Raw genomic sequence first — 19,338 nt, 5'->3', positions numbered from 1 at the left:
ATGGCCCATGTTTCACCGCATGTCAAATAGTTGAAATTACATTTTACTTCTAATATGCTGCAACTAGCAATCAAACTCTCAGCAGCCTCCATCCTATTACTAATTTACCTGTTTGATGCTTCCAAAACTAAACACGATGAGCACAAAATGCATCTTCATAATTTTCCTTGAAAACTCCAGCAAACAATAAAGGACTAAAATTAATATTAATTTGGAACAAGCGAAGAATTTGGTGGTTTATCATTAAACAAGCATGCATTGGTTAACAGCTTAAAAGGCATTTATCAGCTCTAAATAATCCATTGTGGGCATTGCGATGTTTAGAAACTAAAGAAGAAGCTGTGCAAAGGTGCCATCTTCTACACAGATACCACATTCAGTTCTGTTAATCAGTATAAGAAGTAAATATATTGCTCATCACACACAACATCTTCCATGTGTTTCCATGTGTTTAGTACAAAACATCAGCATCAACTCACCAGTATCTACTGTAACAGTGATGGTCTCACTATTACTTCCAATAGGATTAGTCACAGTACATGTGTAAGTTCCACTATCATTAGTAGTAGCACTATTAATTGGATAATCACTACGGAACACTGCAGTAGTATTGTCATGAGAGACAGAAATCAAAGTAGAGTTCAGTGGTGCCAGATTACCATCCTTCATCCAGGTGAATGTGTCTGGGGGAGAACCTTGTGAAATGCAAGACAAATTGAAGGAATCACCAATATCAGCTGTTACAGTAGGTAAAGATGGAGGGTCTATCGTTGGAGCAGCTGTGTACATAGAAACAAAAGATGATGAACAATAAAATGATGGGGTACATATCAAGTGACTCACTTCTTCCACTAAGGTACAAACCCACCCTTGTGGTCTGGTTCATCATTGAACTGTTCTTAATTATACATGAGTAAACACCTTCATTACCATGTGTTAAATTTCCACATGGATATAAGTTCAGTATTCCAGGAAAATTCTTAAGATGTGCTTGGCGTACTTCAAACACAGATTCTGAAGCACATCCGTGGGCAACTTCTACTTTTTTTCCATGAAAGTACCAATCACCCAGATCAGTACTTTTTTCATCACTAGCAGGTCCCAGTCCAGTGGCACAACGTAACACTACACCACGTTTATCAGTTTTCAAAGGTGCAATAATATATGAGTAGTCATCAAGTTGGTTAGCACTAACTGCATCAGTCCCTGGAGATTCATGATCTTTTCCAGAAGTAGTCACTGATACACCTAATTAGTGTTACCATGAATAAACATATAAATGCAGATGTTGAAGAAATACGTGAATAGGCTTAAATGATATCACACATACCTGAAATACGGAATGTAAAAGGTTCACTAATGAATGAACCACTATCAGTAGTTGCAGTACACATGACCGTTCCAGCATCCTTTGCAAGCACATCATCTGTACTTACATTTTGTGTTGTTTGACCATGAGGAAAGCACTTCCTTTCAGTATTATTAATATCATTACTATAACATCCTGTAGTGTTCCATGAATAGGTGACAGTGCCTGATGGTGGAGAGTCCACCATACATGCCAGCGTAACACTACTCAATATGGGATAGTCAAACGTGTTAGTAGATCCACTAACTGGTGTACCAGTTGGAGTACTGACTATGGTGACTGTGAAAAAAATAAATTTAAAAATGAAAATTGAAATAGATGAAAATAATATCACTATTACCAACCACAATAGTGGGTTCATAATAAAAGTACCCCTTCTTTTTTAGAAAATTCTAATAGAACACACACAAAAAACCATCTTGGAAAGCATCCAACAACCCTCTGCGGTGATTCTTTGCCTGGATAAAAGGACAAATGGTGAGTATCAAGTGAAAAGAAAATAGTAAGTGTATTTCAGGCAAACTTAAATTTGCCATATTGTTGATATTCATCATGAGTCATGATAGTGATTCATAAAGAATTATTTCTATCTCTCTAGGGACCTGCAAGAATGCTACAGTAAGCCTGTGAAGCAGAAAGTCAAAAACTTGAATCTGAAAACTATGCCGAATGCATCCCACTCCAGGTGGTTACTTGATCCACAGACAGCTTGCAGTCTAGGCAAGTGGCTGAGAAGTCATATAGCCTGGATATAGATCACCTATATAATACATTATATGCTTTTTTTGCAAAACTTTTAATAGAAGACTCACCAAAACACCACATTACAGCACACCCCAACCACAAAAGAAGCCTAGCAAGTAATTTGTAAGGAGTCATTATTGGTCCTAGGGATGGGCGGTATTGCTTTTTTGAAGAACGGTACGGTATTAGGAATAATACCTCGGTATCACTAAATACCTTGTAGATTGTACACTTTTTAAAAACCTGGGTAAGCTATGATTTACACTTGTGCTAGTAGTGAAAATTATCTTTTAAAGGAACAGATGAAATGACAATTGTACCACAAAGTAAGGTTTGAATATCTCAAAAGGTAAATTATTGTTTGTCTTGTCCACAGCATAAACACATGGTTGTATGGGGCTTGACGTCATGTGTAGCCACCACTAAACCACCAAAAATTTAATTAATACATTAAATTGGTATTTTTAGAAAGCCACAACGGTACCTGAAAAATACCTTTTTAACTACTAATACCTAAATACCTCCCAACCCTAATTGGTCCATTAATTAATAGAAGTCAAATGCACTATCATACAGTACGATAGTACTGTATAGTAGGGATTGGTAAGAAATCATATGGCTCCATGACTTTTTGCATTTAAAAACACCCTTGCAATACGTTTTACCCCAAAAAACCACCTAGAATGTATTAGTATTGCTGTAATGATGCTGTACCACGAAGTGAAAAGCCTAACGTTTCAATGTACAGTGAGTTTTCAAAATTTTGGAATTCACCTGAATTTCGTCTGCCTGTTGCTGTAAGACCTGGTGCTTAACATTTGTGGTGCGTGTCACTGCCCAAACATGTGATTTTAGCAAAGTGAATATGTGTGCATAAGATAAGGGTAAAAATTGGTGCCAGTAGCCAAGGAGTCATCTATAACTTTAATTAACGGTGGTCGTTTCATAGTCTTAGGGTGGGGTGGGGTTATCGGACACTTAAGAATCAATGCACCTCTAACTTATACGTTACGAGTGATACTAACCTACAAGTTTTATATTATATAGGTACACTCCCACACATCATATATGCAAAAGATGGAAGTCTACAAAAGAGTCCAGACTTCAGACAGTATCCGAGTACCTACCAGTATCTTTCAGTCAATTTCTGGACTTCATAGCTTATGTACAGACACAGTTTCTACAAAAATTAATGTATTTGTTAACTGTATTATTATTTGTTAACTGAGGACTTTCCAGGTGTTCCATAGGCCATACTAAGCTTGTAAAATTGAAAAGAGCAGCTAAAGCATAATCGAAACAGCTGAAGTAAGCATGTCCAAGCAATACTGTACCACAAAAGCTATTATCATTTAAACAGCCCCTAGCTCTAGGGGAATCCATTTCAAAACACAACACCATCACAAATAGAGCTAATAGAAAGTGACACTTCTTGACCTTCCAAAGAAAGAATGCAGCCATACATTCTCAGGTAGATCCAGAGATAGCCACGGTTGTTTATTACCACACCCACCCTACCAGTTTATCTTTTTTATGAGGTAGCTAATAATGCACATTCCTTTGAGGGGCAGATCCAGATCCAGTATTCAAAAAAGGGGTTCCATTGTTAATGGTTGGTTCTCCAGCAATGCTTTACTGTTATATCATTAACATTTAGGCCTTTAGAAATGCAGCTGAAGCCTTTAACAGTTGCTGTAATAGTTTGAAAAGACGATATGATAATTATTTTTAGAGGCACTTATTGCGTACGATGGTAAAGGATAGCAACTTCAAGTGATATTTTTACTATGTGGAAAACTAAGATTAATATAGCTAGCTAGCTAGCTAGACATAAAAAGTAAACAAACTAGCTATTAAGCATTAAAAGTTTGTAGGGATTGGCATACACAAAGTAAGGAAACAAGCTCAAAAATGTTACAGCTGAAATTATAATGATCCATGCAACAAAAAGTAAGGAAACAAGTCAAACAAGATTAGATGGTTACTTGCTAAAATGACAAACATTTTAATCCCTACTTTTGGCTATTATGACATAGTAAGATATTAGGTACAGTGGAACCTCCCTTAACGGTCACCTGAGTTGGGCAGTCGCCTCAACATAGCAGCCACGTGACTACGGTCCCGACCAATTCCCAATCAGTTTGTACAGAAATAGTTTGCATTAAGTGGTTACTTCTATAACACGTATAACAGCCAGCTTTAGCAGTCGCAAACAGCACTTCACTACACAAAAGGCCTCTCACAAAGCGGCCAGCTACAGCCATTACGGTGAGTAAACTAGCTGCACTACTTTATACTTCTGTAATACAGAAAAGTTATAAACTCACAGTATAGAAAAGCTCATGGCCACTCCATGGCTTTGCCTCTTCGTATGATTCTAATTAAAGCTCACCTTACTATCTTGATCCTGGATTTGCAATTGTGTAGTTAACAGTTTGCCGTCTTTAAGGAAGTCCTCACAGACTTTGTAGCCAGGGATCATAATCAGCTCAATTGCTGTCTCCAAACTCAGAATAGCTTCAGGCTCTTTTCTGCTTGCTTTTCTGCTAATTTGTCTGCTAGCTATGTAAGTAAGCAATGTACTGGAGTGTAGCTAAATGCATTTTTATAGCTAAACCTGAGTATATAAGTCCCTGGAACCTTTGTATAAAGGCCAAACCTCAGTTTATGGCCTATGGCTGCTTTATGGAGGATATTGAGTTAGGCAGCCACCTCTCTATAAAGGTCAAATATTTCTGGCCCGAAGGTGACCGCTTTAGACAAGTTCCACTGTATTATAATGTGCATCATTTTATGTAGCAAGTAGCTATCTAATCTTGTTTGACTTGTTTCCTTACTCTTTGTTGCATGGATCATTATAATTTCAGCTGTAACATTTTTGAGCTTGTTTCCTTATTTTTCTTGTTTCCTTACTTTGTGTATGCCAATCCCTACTTCCTTTCAAAATTTTAATAGCTAGTAAAGAAATAAAATTATATCATGGCATTTTGGTTCATATCAAGACACATGGTAGTGTGCCGTGTGGCCAAGAAAGCTGGCGTACCACACCGTGAGTATATTGACAGGAAGAAAGAAAACAGCTTTTTTATGCATGCATAGCTCCATGGCCCCTTCTCCAAATCACACCCATTTTTGCATTATAGCTGTCCCCCCAAGTAGGATACGCCACACAGCAAATTTGATTAAATTCGCAACAGCCATTTGCAAGATATGGGCATTCAAAGTTTCATTTTAATTTCTTCATTTTTTTTCTTCTTATGCCCTATGGGGGGCTTCGATTTCTTTTTGCACACTTTGCCAAAATTGCTATAAAATGCAAACGTGCAACTCGATTGCCTCGATCTTCGCACAAATGAATAGCGTGTAACGGTGGATTCATGTGCCAAGTTTGCTGTGAATCTGAGGAATATCCAAGGAGTTATGAGTGTTTATTCACGTAAAAAAGATCAAACTTCTGTCACGGCTACAGGGTAAACCGGGTATAGAAATATCTTGAAAATTGGTGTGTAGATAGGTAATCTTGCACAGTGCGTTTTGATAGTTTGAATAGCAATAGAGTTACAGTGACAAAGTTAAGCAAAAACCAAACAGATGTAATATCACAGGATCAATATACTCTAATAGAGCAGTCACCACAGGATAAAAAAAGTGTACAAAAATGTTGAAAAAACCTTTACCTGAAAAAAGTTGTGAAATCAAAGGTGGTGGATGGCTGCAATGACGTTAATGATAAATTTTAATAATGCACACAGGGGCGGATCTAGGATTTATAAAGGGGGGGGGGGGGGGGCTAACTCAAGGTACTAATCTCTTGGGTAGAGCTGGAACTAGGGGGGTCTGGAGGCATGCCCCCCCCCCCAGGAAAAGTTTGAAAAATAAATGCTAATATACTGCATTTTAAGGACATTTCCACATAAAATTCATAATATTTTCTACTTGTAGATAGTTTATATACTGCCTTTAGATCATAGATATGGCTCTCTGAAGCATTTTGTTAATGGAAAAGTTTGGGTAGGTACAGACAACCAAGTACATGATGCACCCTCTCACAATTGCACAACACTGAATAGGTGCATGTTAGAATAATAATGTTGAAAGTAGAAAATTTTAAAATTTGAACAATACAAGATTGAATCTGAGAGCATTTTCAATGGAAATTGTGTACCTGAATTAAGTATTGCCATACATATTAACTGCACAAGTAGATGAATGAAGCCCTTTAAACAGACCAATGCACTTCATTATATGTATAGGTGCAGGCAGATTTGGAAAAATTCCATAACAGAATCAACTACATGTTTCCAGTGAATGTTCATTAGAGTAGTTAGCTATTAGAGTATCTTGTACACCTCCAATGCTGATCCGGGTCCTTGTTGCATAAACTTTAGTATAAATCCACTAATAATACTTTGGAAAGATGTTTGTAAGTTTTATGAGTATTTGTATTATTAGTGATCATATAATTATGCTAAGACAAAATTTCATTATAATACTCAGCATATTGATCAAGTAAAACCTAAATATGAAGGGGGGACTTCAGCCCCCAAAGCCCCCCTGGAACACTAAATTTTAAGAATGCCATTATTAAAAATTTTTAGCATTAACATCATTGCAGCCATTTCTTGGCCACCACCTTTGATTTCACAACTTTTTTCACCCAGACTTTTTAAGGCCACACCATTTTACACAGCTTGGCTGTTTTTGTGTAGATTATTTTTACAGGTATAAAATTAGGAGTTTTAAAGTTGGATTAATGATAAAAAAAGTAATGAAACAAAGGAATAGCTAAAAGTAGTAAAACAAGAGAGTTTGCTTACACCATAGATATACGACTCCAAATAGGGATTGGAAACGGTGTCACTCGCCCAGTATACTACCTGTACAATTGACATCACTGGTTAGATACGAGGCGCATTTTGCTTGTTACCGCTTTGAAGAGCATGAAAAGACTAACATTTCTCTTTACTGTTGACTATCAGTGTAGGTTTAGTAGAATATGATAATTCCTTAACTTGAGCAATACAAGTTGCTTTGGTGGAAGTCACTGACTGGCCTTTCCCACAGAAGAAACTTGTCATATCGTGCCATTTCGGTATCGCTGGTATGTTTCTGTTCCTGTAACAGCTGTGTACACCTTCTAGTATTGATGATACCTGGCTTTTTAGAACCCTTTTGGTCATTAGAATTGAACAGTATGGTTTGTAAGCCAACCCTGTAGTTTAAACGCTGCGTATTTCCTTGGTTACAACTTGGCTAGGTGTTGTTGTACTGTCGTGTTTCTGTTCTCCTAACTCTGCACAGCTGCTGTCTAGCGTAACCATTTGTCTTTCAAGTGTTAATCTAATGCCAAAGCTGTAGAACAAAGCTAGTAAGATTTTGCTCTTAGGTTCTAAATCACTCTAACAAAACCTCTAAAACTTCATTAGGGGACAATTAAATTTATTATGCGATACAAATTATGGAAACCACCTGTAACATTCGAAACAAACCTATTTCTGGTGCGTGACACCATTTCCAATCCCTATTAGGAGTCATATATCTATACTTATACAGGTACATGCAAATAAACTAAACTGTAGTGGACATGTCATCCCTATACATGTCAGGGTATAACCATGACTGAATTAGAGACAATTATAAGAAAAATTTTGGGAAAACATATACTGTAATAAAAGCACCGAAACAACCTGGATCGGAGTAGTACATAATGTCCAACAGTAGGGATATTCACTCACTAGGGACCCGCCGATTGTGCTCATAATTTTACCTATTATGCTATGCTGCACTGCTCAAAAATTTACCTATTATGCTTAAATTTATGCTCAATACTTACCTATTATGCCCAAATTACGCCCAATTATTTATGCCTCAGTTCTCAGTTTATGGATAGCTGAAGCACAAACTTACTTGTCAAAATGCAAATCACAGAAAAGATCGATATACTCTAATAGAACAGTCAGCTGTGTGAATGTTCTATTAGAATTACTGACTGTTCTATTAGAGTATATCGATCTTTCTGTGATAGCTATTTTGATAAGCAGGAATTCATACTATTACACAAATATTCTGCCTATTATGCTAGCATTATGCTCAATGCTTTCAGGCACCTATTATGCTCATAATTATGCCAGCATAATCGGCGGGTCCCTATCACTCACAGTAGGGATATTCACTTCTTATTATTATACAGTGTTTGGACATTATGTGCTACTATATACACCAATCCAGCTTATTTCACTATTTTTTATTGCGCTACTACATTGTTCCTACTGTAGTTTAAATTTATTAATTACTTCTTTGAATATATTTTTTGTAAATTCATGAACTCTACCGCAACCATGCAAACTCTACCACAACCACACAACAAATAAATGAGTGTGTTTATCTGTTTACCAGTTACAGTAGCTAGGAACTGGTAGGCAAACACTGGAGGTAGAGTCTTTACGAGGTGCGAGCCAAGATACATATTAAAAATCTTTAATTACAGTGAATTGGGACAAATATTTAGAAGGTTTTAAAGAAAACCAACCCCAGGATGACTTAATCTACAGGCCACCCACATATTGTCCAAGTAGACTTAGCACCTCTATGTCCAAGTGCTACAATGAATGGCCAAAGTGTTGGTAACAGAAAATCCTTGGCTCATGGTAAACACCTCGTACAGGTTCTGCCTCTGTTGTTTGCCCTCCAGTGCCTAGCTATCTGGTAAAGCAGATAAAAACAACCATTTATTTGTTGTGTGTTTGTGGTAGTTATGTGAGGTTGTTTGCATCCATGAAGTTACAAATCAAAAAGTTAATATACAAATTACAATGAGATGTTGCATGCATGCATTAAAAATGGACTAAATTAAAGTTTTAAAATTCAAAACATAAAGCAAGAGGAAGTATTAACCACATGGACATCTGGTTTTTAAGGGCAGCCCAACATCAACTTACTGTTCACGGGGAATTTATTTTTTTCATGGAGGTTAGTTATCAATTCTTGAGAACATACAATGGATTGAACAAGAAGTCCAAGGTCAAAAAATTATTATACAATGTATGCAAGTATTTATTATTGAAGCAGTTAATGTGTTGTGTAGCAAAATAACATACCTCTTGTACAAGTAGTGTCAGTACCATTCCAGTTTCTATCATCTTGACATGTTCGACTGGGACTACCTACTAGTGTATGGCCATCATCACATGTGAAGGTACAAGTGTCTCCAGAATTAGCTTCTCCATCTCCTCCAAGTGAACAATCAATATCTCCATTATCAGGTGTAGTAAGTTGTGGACACACTATGGGATATGCCATTAATGTAATTTGTACCACTTATATAACATCTATTATATACTAGCTCTGGAATTTCAATAAGATATATGCACACCCACCTGTGTATATTAAGCGGTGTTGGAGTAACGCATTACTTATGTAACGCGCTACGTAATATTATTACTTTTGTGGTAACAAAGTAATGTAACGAAATACGCTATGAAAACAGGTAATATAACTCAAGTTACTTCACTTACAAATGTAACGCATTACCCAAGTAATGTAGTTACTGTAACGAGTCTAATATTACATAATAATATTACTACAAGTAATGAAGTTACTAATCTCGTTAGTTATCCTCTGAGTAACGCCTAGCCACAATGAAGTAACGAAGCCTACTGAATGAAGCTTATTCACCAGCTTCTTACTCATAACCAAGTTTTGCACATCGTCCAACAACACAATCATGTCACGTGATAAAGTGGTAGTTTCACGCGTGACAGCTTAAGGCTGTGGACACAAAGTAATATAATATGTAATAATATTATTATAGTTACTTTATTTTATGGGTAATATGTAACTGTAACTAAATAGTTCAGTTGCAAGTAATATGTAATATGTAACTAGTTATTTTTACAAAGTAACTTTCCCAACACTGATATCAAGACACACAGTAGGGTGTTGTGCGGCCCAAGAAGCCAGTGTGCAACACTTGTGAGTATATTGACAGGAAGGATGAAAATGCAATTTTCGCACCTCTGTAGCTCTGTGCTGCCTTGCTGAAACAAGACGATTTTTACTGTGGACACGCCCGCCAACTTCAGTACTCAACATACCAAATTTGAGTGAAATCGCTTCAAGTGTTCCTGAGATGTGCGACTTCAAAAATTGGCTTAGTTTCTTCATTTTTCTTATTTTTCTTCCTCTTTTAACACACTTACAAAAACTGCTATAAAGCACAAACGCCATATCCGATTGCCTTGAAATCTAGCACACAGAAGGGAGGTATAAAGGCACATCTCTGTACCAACTTTGGCTGGAATACGATAAACAGGCAAAGAGGTATGAGCGATTATTCACAAAAAATAACACCAATATGTTGTCACGCCTACAGGGTAAACCGCGTATGGGAAGAATCTGAACATCGGTGGGTGAATAGGTTACCTATTGTACCTCAAACCTTTTGTGCGTTTGAAAGAAATCTAGTAAAAACAGGAAGATACAATGAAAAAACCAACAGTGTGTAACAATTATGCAATCGAGATTAGCTAACAAAAAACTACTACTTGCCATGCCTGCCAGATAAACCGCTTGGGGTAACTTTGAAAATCGCTGTACAGATGGAGTAATCATCTTAGAAAGGCTTTTCAGTGGTGCAGAAGAATCAGACCTAAAGCCATGGAGTTATAACTCGAAATCCAATTTGGTGTTACAACTGCGAGATCGAGATACTCTAATAGAGCAGTCATTCTAATAGAACAGTCACCCTGAAGAGAATTCAAGGGATCAGCTAGAAACAAGTATCCTGTATAGAGATCAGCTACAAACAAATCACCCTGTAGAGAGTTCAGCTACAAGCAATTCACCCTGTAGAGAGATCAGCTAGAAGAAGTTACCTTGTAGGGAGTTCAACTATGGAAAGAGATAGTTCAACTAGAAGAATCACCTTGTAGAGTTCAGCTACAAAGAAACCACCACGTAGAGAGTTCAGCTACAAACAAATTGCCCTGTAGAGAGATCAGCTAGAAGATGTTACCTTGTAGAGAGTTCAGCTACAAAGAAACCATCATGTAGAGAATTCAGCTACAAAGAAACCATCATGTAGAGAATTCAGCTACAAACAAATCACCCTGTAGAGAATTCAGCTACAAGCAAATCACCTTATAGAGAATTCAGCTACAAACAAATCGCCCTGTAGAAAGATCAGCTACAAACAAGTCACCCTGTAGAGATATCAGCTAAATACAAGTTACTCTATAGGGATCAGCTACAAACAAATCACCCTGTAGAAATATGTGTTGGAAACAAATCATCATGTAGTGAGTTCAGCTAGAAATGAGTCACTCTGAAAAGAGTTCAGCTACAAACAATGGGAGTTTCAGCTACAGTTCAGTTATGTATAAGAAGTCACCTTATTACCTACAGTATGATTATTTTTTGTTGTTAAATATACGAATATTTTTAATCAGACAAAAAAACTGTATACAACATTTCTTCCTTTGTTCCACAATTCTTGCAGAAAAGAAAAAAGTTAGAAGGAAGCACCAAAGCCAGTTAATAACCGGCTTTGTGGCTTGCAATGCAAAAAGACGTGATATCTAAACCAAAACAGCCAAGCTGTAAAAAAAAGAGTGTGGCCCCCAAAAAAGCCAGGATGAAAAAAGATGTGAAATCCAAGGTGGCGGCCAAGAAATGGCTGTAATGGTAGGTTAATGGCAAAAAATGTAATTACAACAATTCAGGTGAATTTGGTGCTGAATCCTAGTGGAGGAGGCAATGCAAATTCACCTGAATTGTCATAATTAAAATTTTTCTACCATCACAGTTATTTCTTGGCCGCCACTTTGGATTTCACATCTTTTTTTCATCCTGGCCTTTTTGGGGGCCACACTCTTTTTTACAGCTTGGCTGTTTTGGTTTAGATAATGTATACATTGACTCGTTATTTTCTGGAAAATAAACCTGCCTATATTGTAGGAGGGGGTTTGTGAAGCTTTGTTTTTGTTTGGTTTTGTTTTACGACATTGCAAACTCAGATTATGGATTTTTCAGTGAAAAACCATTATTTATACAAGTGTGCTTTGAGACACTGCAAACATGTATAACCACAATAAAGCAGTAAATTATGAAATATCAATGAGCAGAGCAAGGCATGGAAGCATAATAAACATTGCAGAATGTATCTAGTGAGATATAGAGTAAATGCGTGGGTGGATGAGTAATAAACTTTCGGAAGTTTATTCCTGGTAGCACTATAGATGGTGCACTGTATTCTGTTACCCTTCTTGTTGTTGTACTTACAAGAGCCACTGAAGTCACACTGAATGCACATCAGGAACACACCCATTACTACCTAATTATTATGAAAGGCACTTTACTATTTTATTTTCTGCACATCTTTCATTTTGTTTGTGATTTCTATTATTAGCTAACTGTGCTCATACTAGTGGGCTTTGTTCATGCATTGCAATTGTCAATTAAAACAGGGTCCACATAGTGTTTAGTAATACAGTGCCCTTTAAGGCAATCACTTACTTGGTCTTCTTTCACATAACAGTACAGTAAGGTTATCTCTAATTTGGTCCAATTCCTCATCAGTAACACTATCAGCAATGAACACATGTGATTTATCACCAGTTAAGAGTGCTAAGTCTTCAAGTTGTTGATCAGATGAACGGTTTTCAAGAGCAATTCCAACGGCATATAGCTGATAGTTAGTAATTCTCTCTAGTATTGTTGGTAATTGATCTTTATCTTTATTCCGTACATTTTTAGCATCTGTCAAAATTACAGCAATGTCATCAAAACCATCTCTAAAACCTTTTGATGTATCCTGTGACAGTTTGTGTAGCTGTTGTAGCACAATTGAATAATTGTTTCCTTTTTCTGGCTTATGCTCTATTTGATTTATTGCTGACAGCAAGGAACTTTTATTTGTGTATTGATTTAGATCAAAGTGTACTCTAGTTTCGTTATCAAACAGTATTACTCCAACCTTTGTATGGTCTTCACCTATGTCTACTTCTTCAATTATTCTTGTAGTAAAGTTTAGAATTTTTTTAAACTCAGTCTCATCCACACTCCTAGTCTCATCAATTGCAATAACTAAATCGTATCCCTTTATTTCGCAAGGACCTGTGAGAAAAGAATATGTTTTAGCAGAGGTAAACAATGTATTTTCAATAAGTTGTGTTGTGCATATAGCGTACATATGAATAAATAAGACAAAGTATTGCCAGTCTTATCGTTTGGTCACTTGGTGCTGCTTATAAACACAATACATTATGTGTGCATAACCTGAACAACTGCTCTTATTTATACAAATGCCATTTTGTGCTTGAACCATTCCACTTGGACTAAGCACCCTGGAGCAAAGCCACCACTAATACAGGAAATATCATAGTTAGTTCTCCACACTCATCAGCTTTGACAAATTAAATGTTGAGAAATCAAATATATTAACACATATTTTTAAGACACTTATGGACAATTGATGAATTAAAATTTGATAAATTCACTGATTCATCAACTTTTTCTTTCATCAAAATTTTCTGTCACATGGTAGCCACACCCTGACATTGCCAAAATTCTGGCACCATCCCAATATAGATAAAACATTAACTGAATGTTCTATTAGGATAACTGTTCTACTTATATCACATTATTACACATGTTAGGACTTTGTAATATAACTGTGTAGCTAGTTGTTATTCCAATTTATTTGCAACCACAAATACTATATGTTATGTTTATAGACTATCCTTACAGTGATTTTCAAATGTTTACTATCAGCTATTCACCAGTGATGGTAAGTTGCATTTTACAAATCTTTATTGCACACTAGCCACCCAACCAATTCTACTGGACAATTACATTGTGCAACTACAGAGCAATGACCAAACAGCTGTGTGCACATTACCATGCACCGTTTAAACCATTATGCAAACCTCTTCAAAGCATATTACTTGAACTATATATAGGGTTTCGTAAAATGTATCTAGTTTTACATACTTCATAATTTATACATTGACTCATTATTTTCTGGAAGATAAACCTGCCTAAAATTTGTAGGAGGGGGTTTGTGAAGCTTTGTTTTTGTTTGGTTTTGTTTTACGACATGGCAAACTCAGATTATGGATTTTTCAGTGAAAAACCTTTATTTATACAAGTGTGCTTTGAGACACTGCAAACATGTATATAACCACAATAAAGCAGTAAATTATGAAATATCAATGAGCTCCGTGTTACGTGAAAAAGGTCTACAATTATTCTTAGAAGGATTACTGTACGTATATATGCTGTATCAAATCAATCTAAAAATGGGTGACTGCTTTATTAGAGTAACTCATAATAATTGTACTCATAATTATATCAACAGCAGTTATAATTAGCATTTGTTTTAATGTACTGAGTGGTTAAGTGGCTGTTTGTCTAGCTAATGAAATCCCTACAATTGTAAACTATATTCACAGGAAATGTCTGGCAAATTTGACTTCTATGATGTGATTCATTATTAAAGGAAGTTTATTAGTCCTTATGGTGTACACCATGCGTTTCCTGTATATATATATATATATATATATATACATGTACTACCAAAATCCATCGTGACTGGTATTCACTGACTCTAAACATATAGAACATTCACCAAATTCGTAAAATTGTTTGTTATGTGCGGTCCTTAGTTAATCTATTGCTGTACCTGAACAACTGCTCTCACTTATACAGGTGTCATTTTGTGCTTGAACCATTCCGCTTGGACAGAAACATCCAGGAGTACAACCACCACCAATACAGGTAACATTATCATTGATGGTATCACATGTTTGAGGACACGATGGTCCACATTGCTGATATACCTTACCAGGTGGACAGTCGATACCTACATTAAGAAATTCACTACTATAATTTATTATGCAGATATGATAAGTTACACTTACAGCAAAAAGAAGGAGTCCTCCAGTTTGGAATAACAACACCAGCTGATGCACACTGTGCAGCATAACTAGAAATGGCATCACAAAAGTATTCTTCATCTCTTCCAGTCACACAGTAGTCATAGATACAGGCTTCAACAAATTCCTCATGACTTACAACACTGTTGCATGTTCCAAATACAGTAGTAAGAACACTACACTTTGATTCAGCTATTGGTCTAATATCAGGTGAACACTTTATAGGTGGACCGTGTAGACATGGGCAGTTTTCTTCTGTTTTATTAAACAACCAACTGTTGCCAAAATCATTCACAGAAGTTGTTTCTGAGCCAGTTGATAGTACAAGATCATCACTGTGATCATCGTTGTAGTTCCCACACAGTCCACACAATTGTCCTTGCCATTCTTTAGATGCAGTAATACGTACTCTACGGCTTCCATCCCAATGTATTTGCACTGGGAACCTCATTGTAAGGAACACTGTAGGATGTCCACCTGATCTGACCACTTGTACTCCAACAGAACTATACAGCACTTCATCTCCATCATTTGACTGTAGTACATCATTAATGTACACCTCTCCACCCCTGCCTCTTGTAAGATCGATTTTTAAATCTTGGCTATCAACAATTACTCTCACTGCTTCTGTTGCTGTAATAGCTTTGTCGCCATTGACTTCACTGTTTTTACCAACAATGGCAAAGTCATTTCCAACACATGGCTTAGAGAGATAATACTCACACAGTCCCATAAAGTCATATTTGCGTTGGTCAAAAGTAATATAGTGTGGGTCCCCATGTATAATGCAAGTTGATCCTCCACATTCTACATCTTGAAATTCACAGTGGAATTCTCTATTTTTACAGATGCAAATTGTGGAACAGTTAGGCTGAATCCTTTGGCCTTCCGCATACTCAATCCCCTTGTGCTGACACCCTATAACATAATAAAAGCATTTTTGATACACACAGTATTTACAATACATTGTACATCAATAGGGACCCGTTGATTATGCTCATTATTTTACCTATTACGCTATGCTGCACTGCTCAAAATTTTGCCTATTACTCCACTTAAATAATGCTCAATATTCACCTATTATGCTCAAATTATGCTTGATATTTATATCTGTTTCCATACTTTTCTATTAAATTTGCACTTTGTGGAAAACAGTAAGTGGCTGAAGCACAGACTCTAAATCATTGCTTGTCAAAGTGCATGTCACAGAAAAGATCAATATTCTAATAGATAGGGTTTCCACTCAAAATAGGAAGGTGCTTCATTTTGTTGTTTCTGGAGATTTTCACACAGATTTTCCTTTAAGATACAGCAAATAAGTGCTAATTTGTTAATGGATTGTTTGCAGCATTCAATGTTAGCATAATTTTATTAACATATGTAAATATGCAAAAAGGGGTCATGTGACCAAAATCCTTTCATATAGGAGTTTTGCTACAAAATAGGATAATGTCTCTGCTCTTTCATTGTTTTTGATAGTTTTCGCACAGACTGATAAAACAAACAGGTGCTAATATGTTATTAAACTGTCTATTGCTTTCAATATCAGTGCAGTTTTAACTGTAAATGTCCAAAATGTGGTTATGTGGCCAGCAATTCTATTACATGCAGGATGTGCTATAGCACTAAAAGATGTAGAAGTCTTCAGTAAAGTAAGAAATACACTTATTGTGACTTAGACCACCCTAAAATACAATGATTTTGAAGTAAGCCGTCCAATGTAACTATTATGGTATTTTTGGTCACATGAACACTTTTTCATGTTTTTGTGTGTTACACGTATGCTGATACCCAATGCTACAGACAATCCAATAATAAATTAACACTTGCTTGCTTTACCTTAAAGGTCATCGATCAGTCTGTGTGAAAATCACCAGAAAAGACAAAAGGAAGCATCTTCCTATTTTGAGTTGGAAACCTTATAATAAAACATCAGCTGTCTGATCATTCTCTGACTGTTCTATTAGAGTATATTAATCTTTTTCTGTGATATATATTTTGTAGGGCTGCACCAATTCCACTTTTTACCGATACTTCAAATACCAAGTACTCAGCTGGGAAGTATCTGCAAGTACAAGTACCGATATCAAGTACCTTAAAGTAGCTACTTCATAGTGCACACATTTATTATATAGTGCATTTCATAATATTCTTGTACACGTTTTCAGTATGATTCATGTTTATAATGAAGTAGCCAATCAAGATTTACAAAGAAGGAAGTCACTGAAATGCATACCAGTGGATATTCCAGTATTCTTCTGGAGAAGTGTAGATAATATCATAATGGTGCTTACAAAAACACAGAATATTCTAATACTAAAACAGTCACTTCTACCTGATTGCTCTATTAGAGTTATTGGCTGTTCTATTAGAGTATATCGATCTTTTTCTCAGTAAAGCGTTTTCACACGTAGGTTTCAGCATACATCAGTAGTCTTGCTGGTAGTTATTAGTGTTATACTTGATGCTTTTAGGCATCCACTGTGCTAGTAAAATAAGCAAGTACAAACGAACGTTATTTTATTCTCGCACATGATAAGAATCGGTATCTGCAACAATATAATGGCCGATTCCGATACTTCATGAAAACAGCAGTATCGGCCCGATACCAATACCGATACTAGCAGCCCTAATAGTTTGATAAGCAAGAATTTATGGTAATGCACAAATGTTCTCTCTGTCTATTATGTTAGCATTATGCTAAATGCTTTCAGGCACCTATAATGCTCATTATTATGCCAGCATAATCAGCGGGTCCCTATACATCACAGGAATATTCGATGTGAATACATATGGTACACAGCTCTAATTATTAATGGTATCCTAGCATGTAATTCAAACACAATCAAATGAAAATAGTATAAACATCTAGCTAGTCAAAATTTACCAAAAACTTACAAGTGGTGTTCTAGTGCATAAAACTATTACAATAATGTACACAAAATACTAATATACATACATACATATACTAATTAGTTGTCAAACCTGGAGTGGAAGGAGGAGTATCAGTGCAATTATTAACATCTATACATGTTCCATTGCTGGACAACACTTTGTTATATGGGCAGAAACATCCCCGTTGACAACCATCTTGTTGACAGGTATAATTATTGTAATTATCACATGTTACAGGACAATTAGAGTCACATTCATTAAACACCATTCCAGCTGGGCATGTTCTGTCTGAATACACAAAACAGAAAGATTACGTACAGGATATATATATATATATAATTATATAATTAGCAATAAGCATTAAGTAATTATGTAGCTGCACAATAATTATATTACTGAATCATTAATAAATGGTAAACAGTTACCAAAATCATAATTCTGAATAATACTATAAGTGTTGCTATCATGTGGGAAACTATTATTTAACTATGATAAAAGTTAAAATGTGTCCTGTCCCATTATAAATTCCAGATTCTGGAAACCTAAAGTTTCAATTTCTTAATGTTTCAAGTAATGTGTAAAATCCAAAGGGGTTTCCTGAAACCTCTGGAAATCCACCTCGGAACGCCTCTGGATTCGCTGATGGTAAGAATGGTTTGTGTAGTTGCTATAGCTAAGTGCACACATTTACTAGGATTAAATTTCATTTGTCACATGTTTGCCTGATTTTCCAGAGTGAGATGATTTGATTGAAGGCATGCGATGTCAGTTTCTGAGCTAATTACTCTATATATCAATATTTAACACTTTCACACCCCAAATCAAAGGAGCCACCTGGGTTACATTTAGTATGTAGTCCAGCTAACCAGGCTACATATGAAATGAAGCCTGGCTACAACTGGGCAGTAATTATATAGATGTTGAAGCCAAAATCGATTGTGGGGATCAATTAACACTCACATGATTAAGATACATGACTTTTGATTTTGCCATGAAAACCAGAACAGGGTGTGAATAGCTAGATTTGCCTTCAAGCAAAACTCTATGTTATTGATCCAACAGGTAGTCTTTTATCCAATGTAGTACAGTAGTTTACCAGTAACTCCATAGTGCAAAAGTTTGTGAATTAGGTTGTTTAATATGTTAGCTTTAGCTTCATTTTCAGTGTGTACTTCTCCATTACAGTGTAAAGTGTTGATGGGTACCTTTCTCATACTTCTGATCTATTTCCAGAATTTTTTAGTGCATTTGTTATGATTGTCAAGAAGAGATGTGATATAGTTGTTATGGGAACTATGTACGATGGAGTCTTTGTATTTCTTAACGTTGTGATAAGTTGACCAGTCTTAACTTGAATTTGTTTCACGAGCTCAGTTGTATCTACATTGTTTCCTTCTT

General features: G+C 36.0%; 1 protein-coding gene and 1 long non-coding RNA gene across 2 annotated transcripts in view; one reads left to right on the top strand and one right to left on the bottom strand.

The window, feature by feature from the left end:
• The window catches only part of LOC136264567 (mucin-5B-like), a 52,451-nt gene that overhangs the window by 2,620 nt on the left and 30,493 nt on the right, over positions 1-19,338 (bottom strand). Inside the window, exons 16-23 of the mRNA XM_066059330.1 lie at positions 18,031-18,228; positions 15,031-15,963; positions 14,793-14,972; positions 12,626-13,225; positions 9,211-9,396; positions 1,331-1,648; positions 844-1,248; positions 480-779 (exon numbers count right to left, since the gene is read on the bottom strand). Coding sequence (XP_065915402.1) covers positions 480-779; positions 844-1,248; positions 1,331-1,648; positions 9,211-9,396; positions 12,626-13,225; positions 14,793-14,972; positions 15,031-15,963; positions 18,031-18,228 — 3,120 coding nt within the window. The remainder of the gene's footprint in view (positions 1-479; positions 780-843; positions 1,249-1,330; positions 1,649-9,210; positions 9,397-12,625; positions 13,226-14,792; positions 14,973-15,030; positions 15,964-18,030; positions 18,229-19,338) is intronic.
• Positions 486-3,288, top strand: LOC136264576 (uncharacterized). The gene is made up of 3 exons (XR_010705209.1): positions 486-1,846; positions 1,968-2,462; positions 3,161-3,288. It is a non-coding gene; the product is annotated as an uncharacterized lncRNA (long non-coding RNA).

Source organism: Dysidea avara, chromosome 8 (genome assembly GCF_963678975.1).
Source record: "Dysidea avara chromosome 8, odDysAvar1.4, whole genome shotgun sequence".
Lineage (NCBI taxonomy): Eukaryota > Metazoa > Porifera > Demospongiae > Dictyoceratida > Dysideidae > Dysidea > Dysidea avara.
The sequence above is the reverse complement of the archived record's forward strand: the minus strand, read 5'-3'. Positions and strand labels throughout refer to the sequence as shown.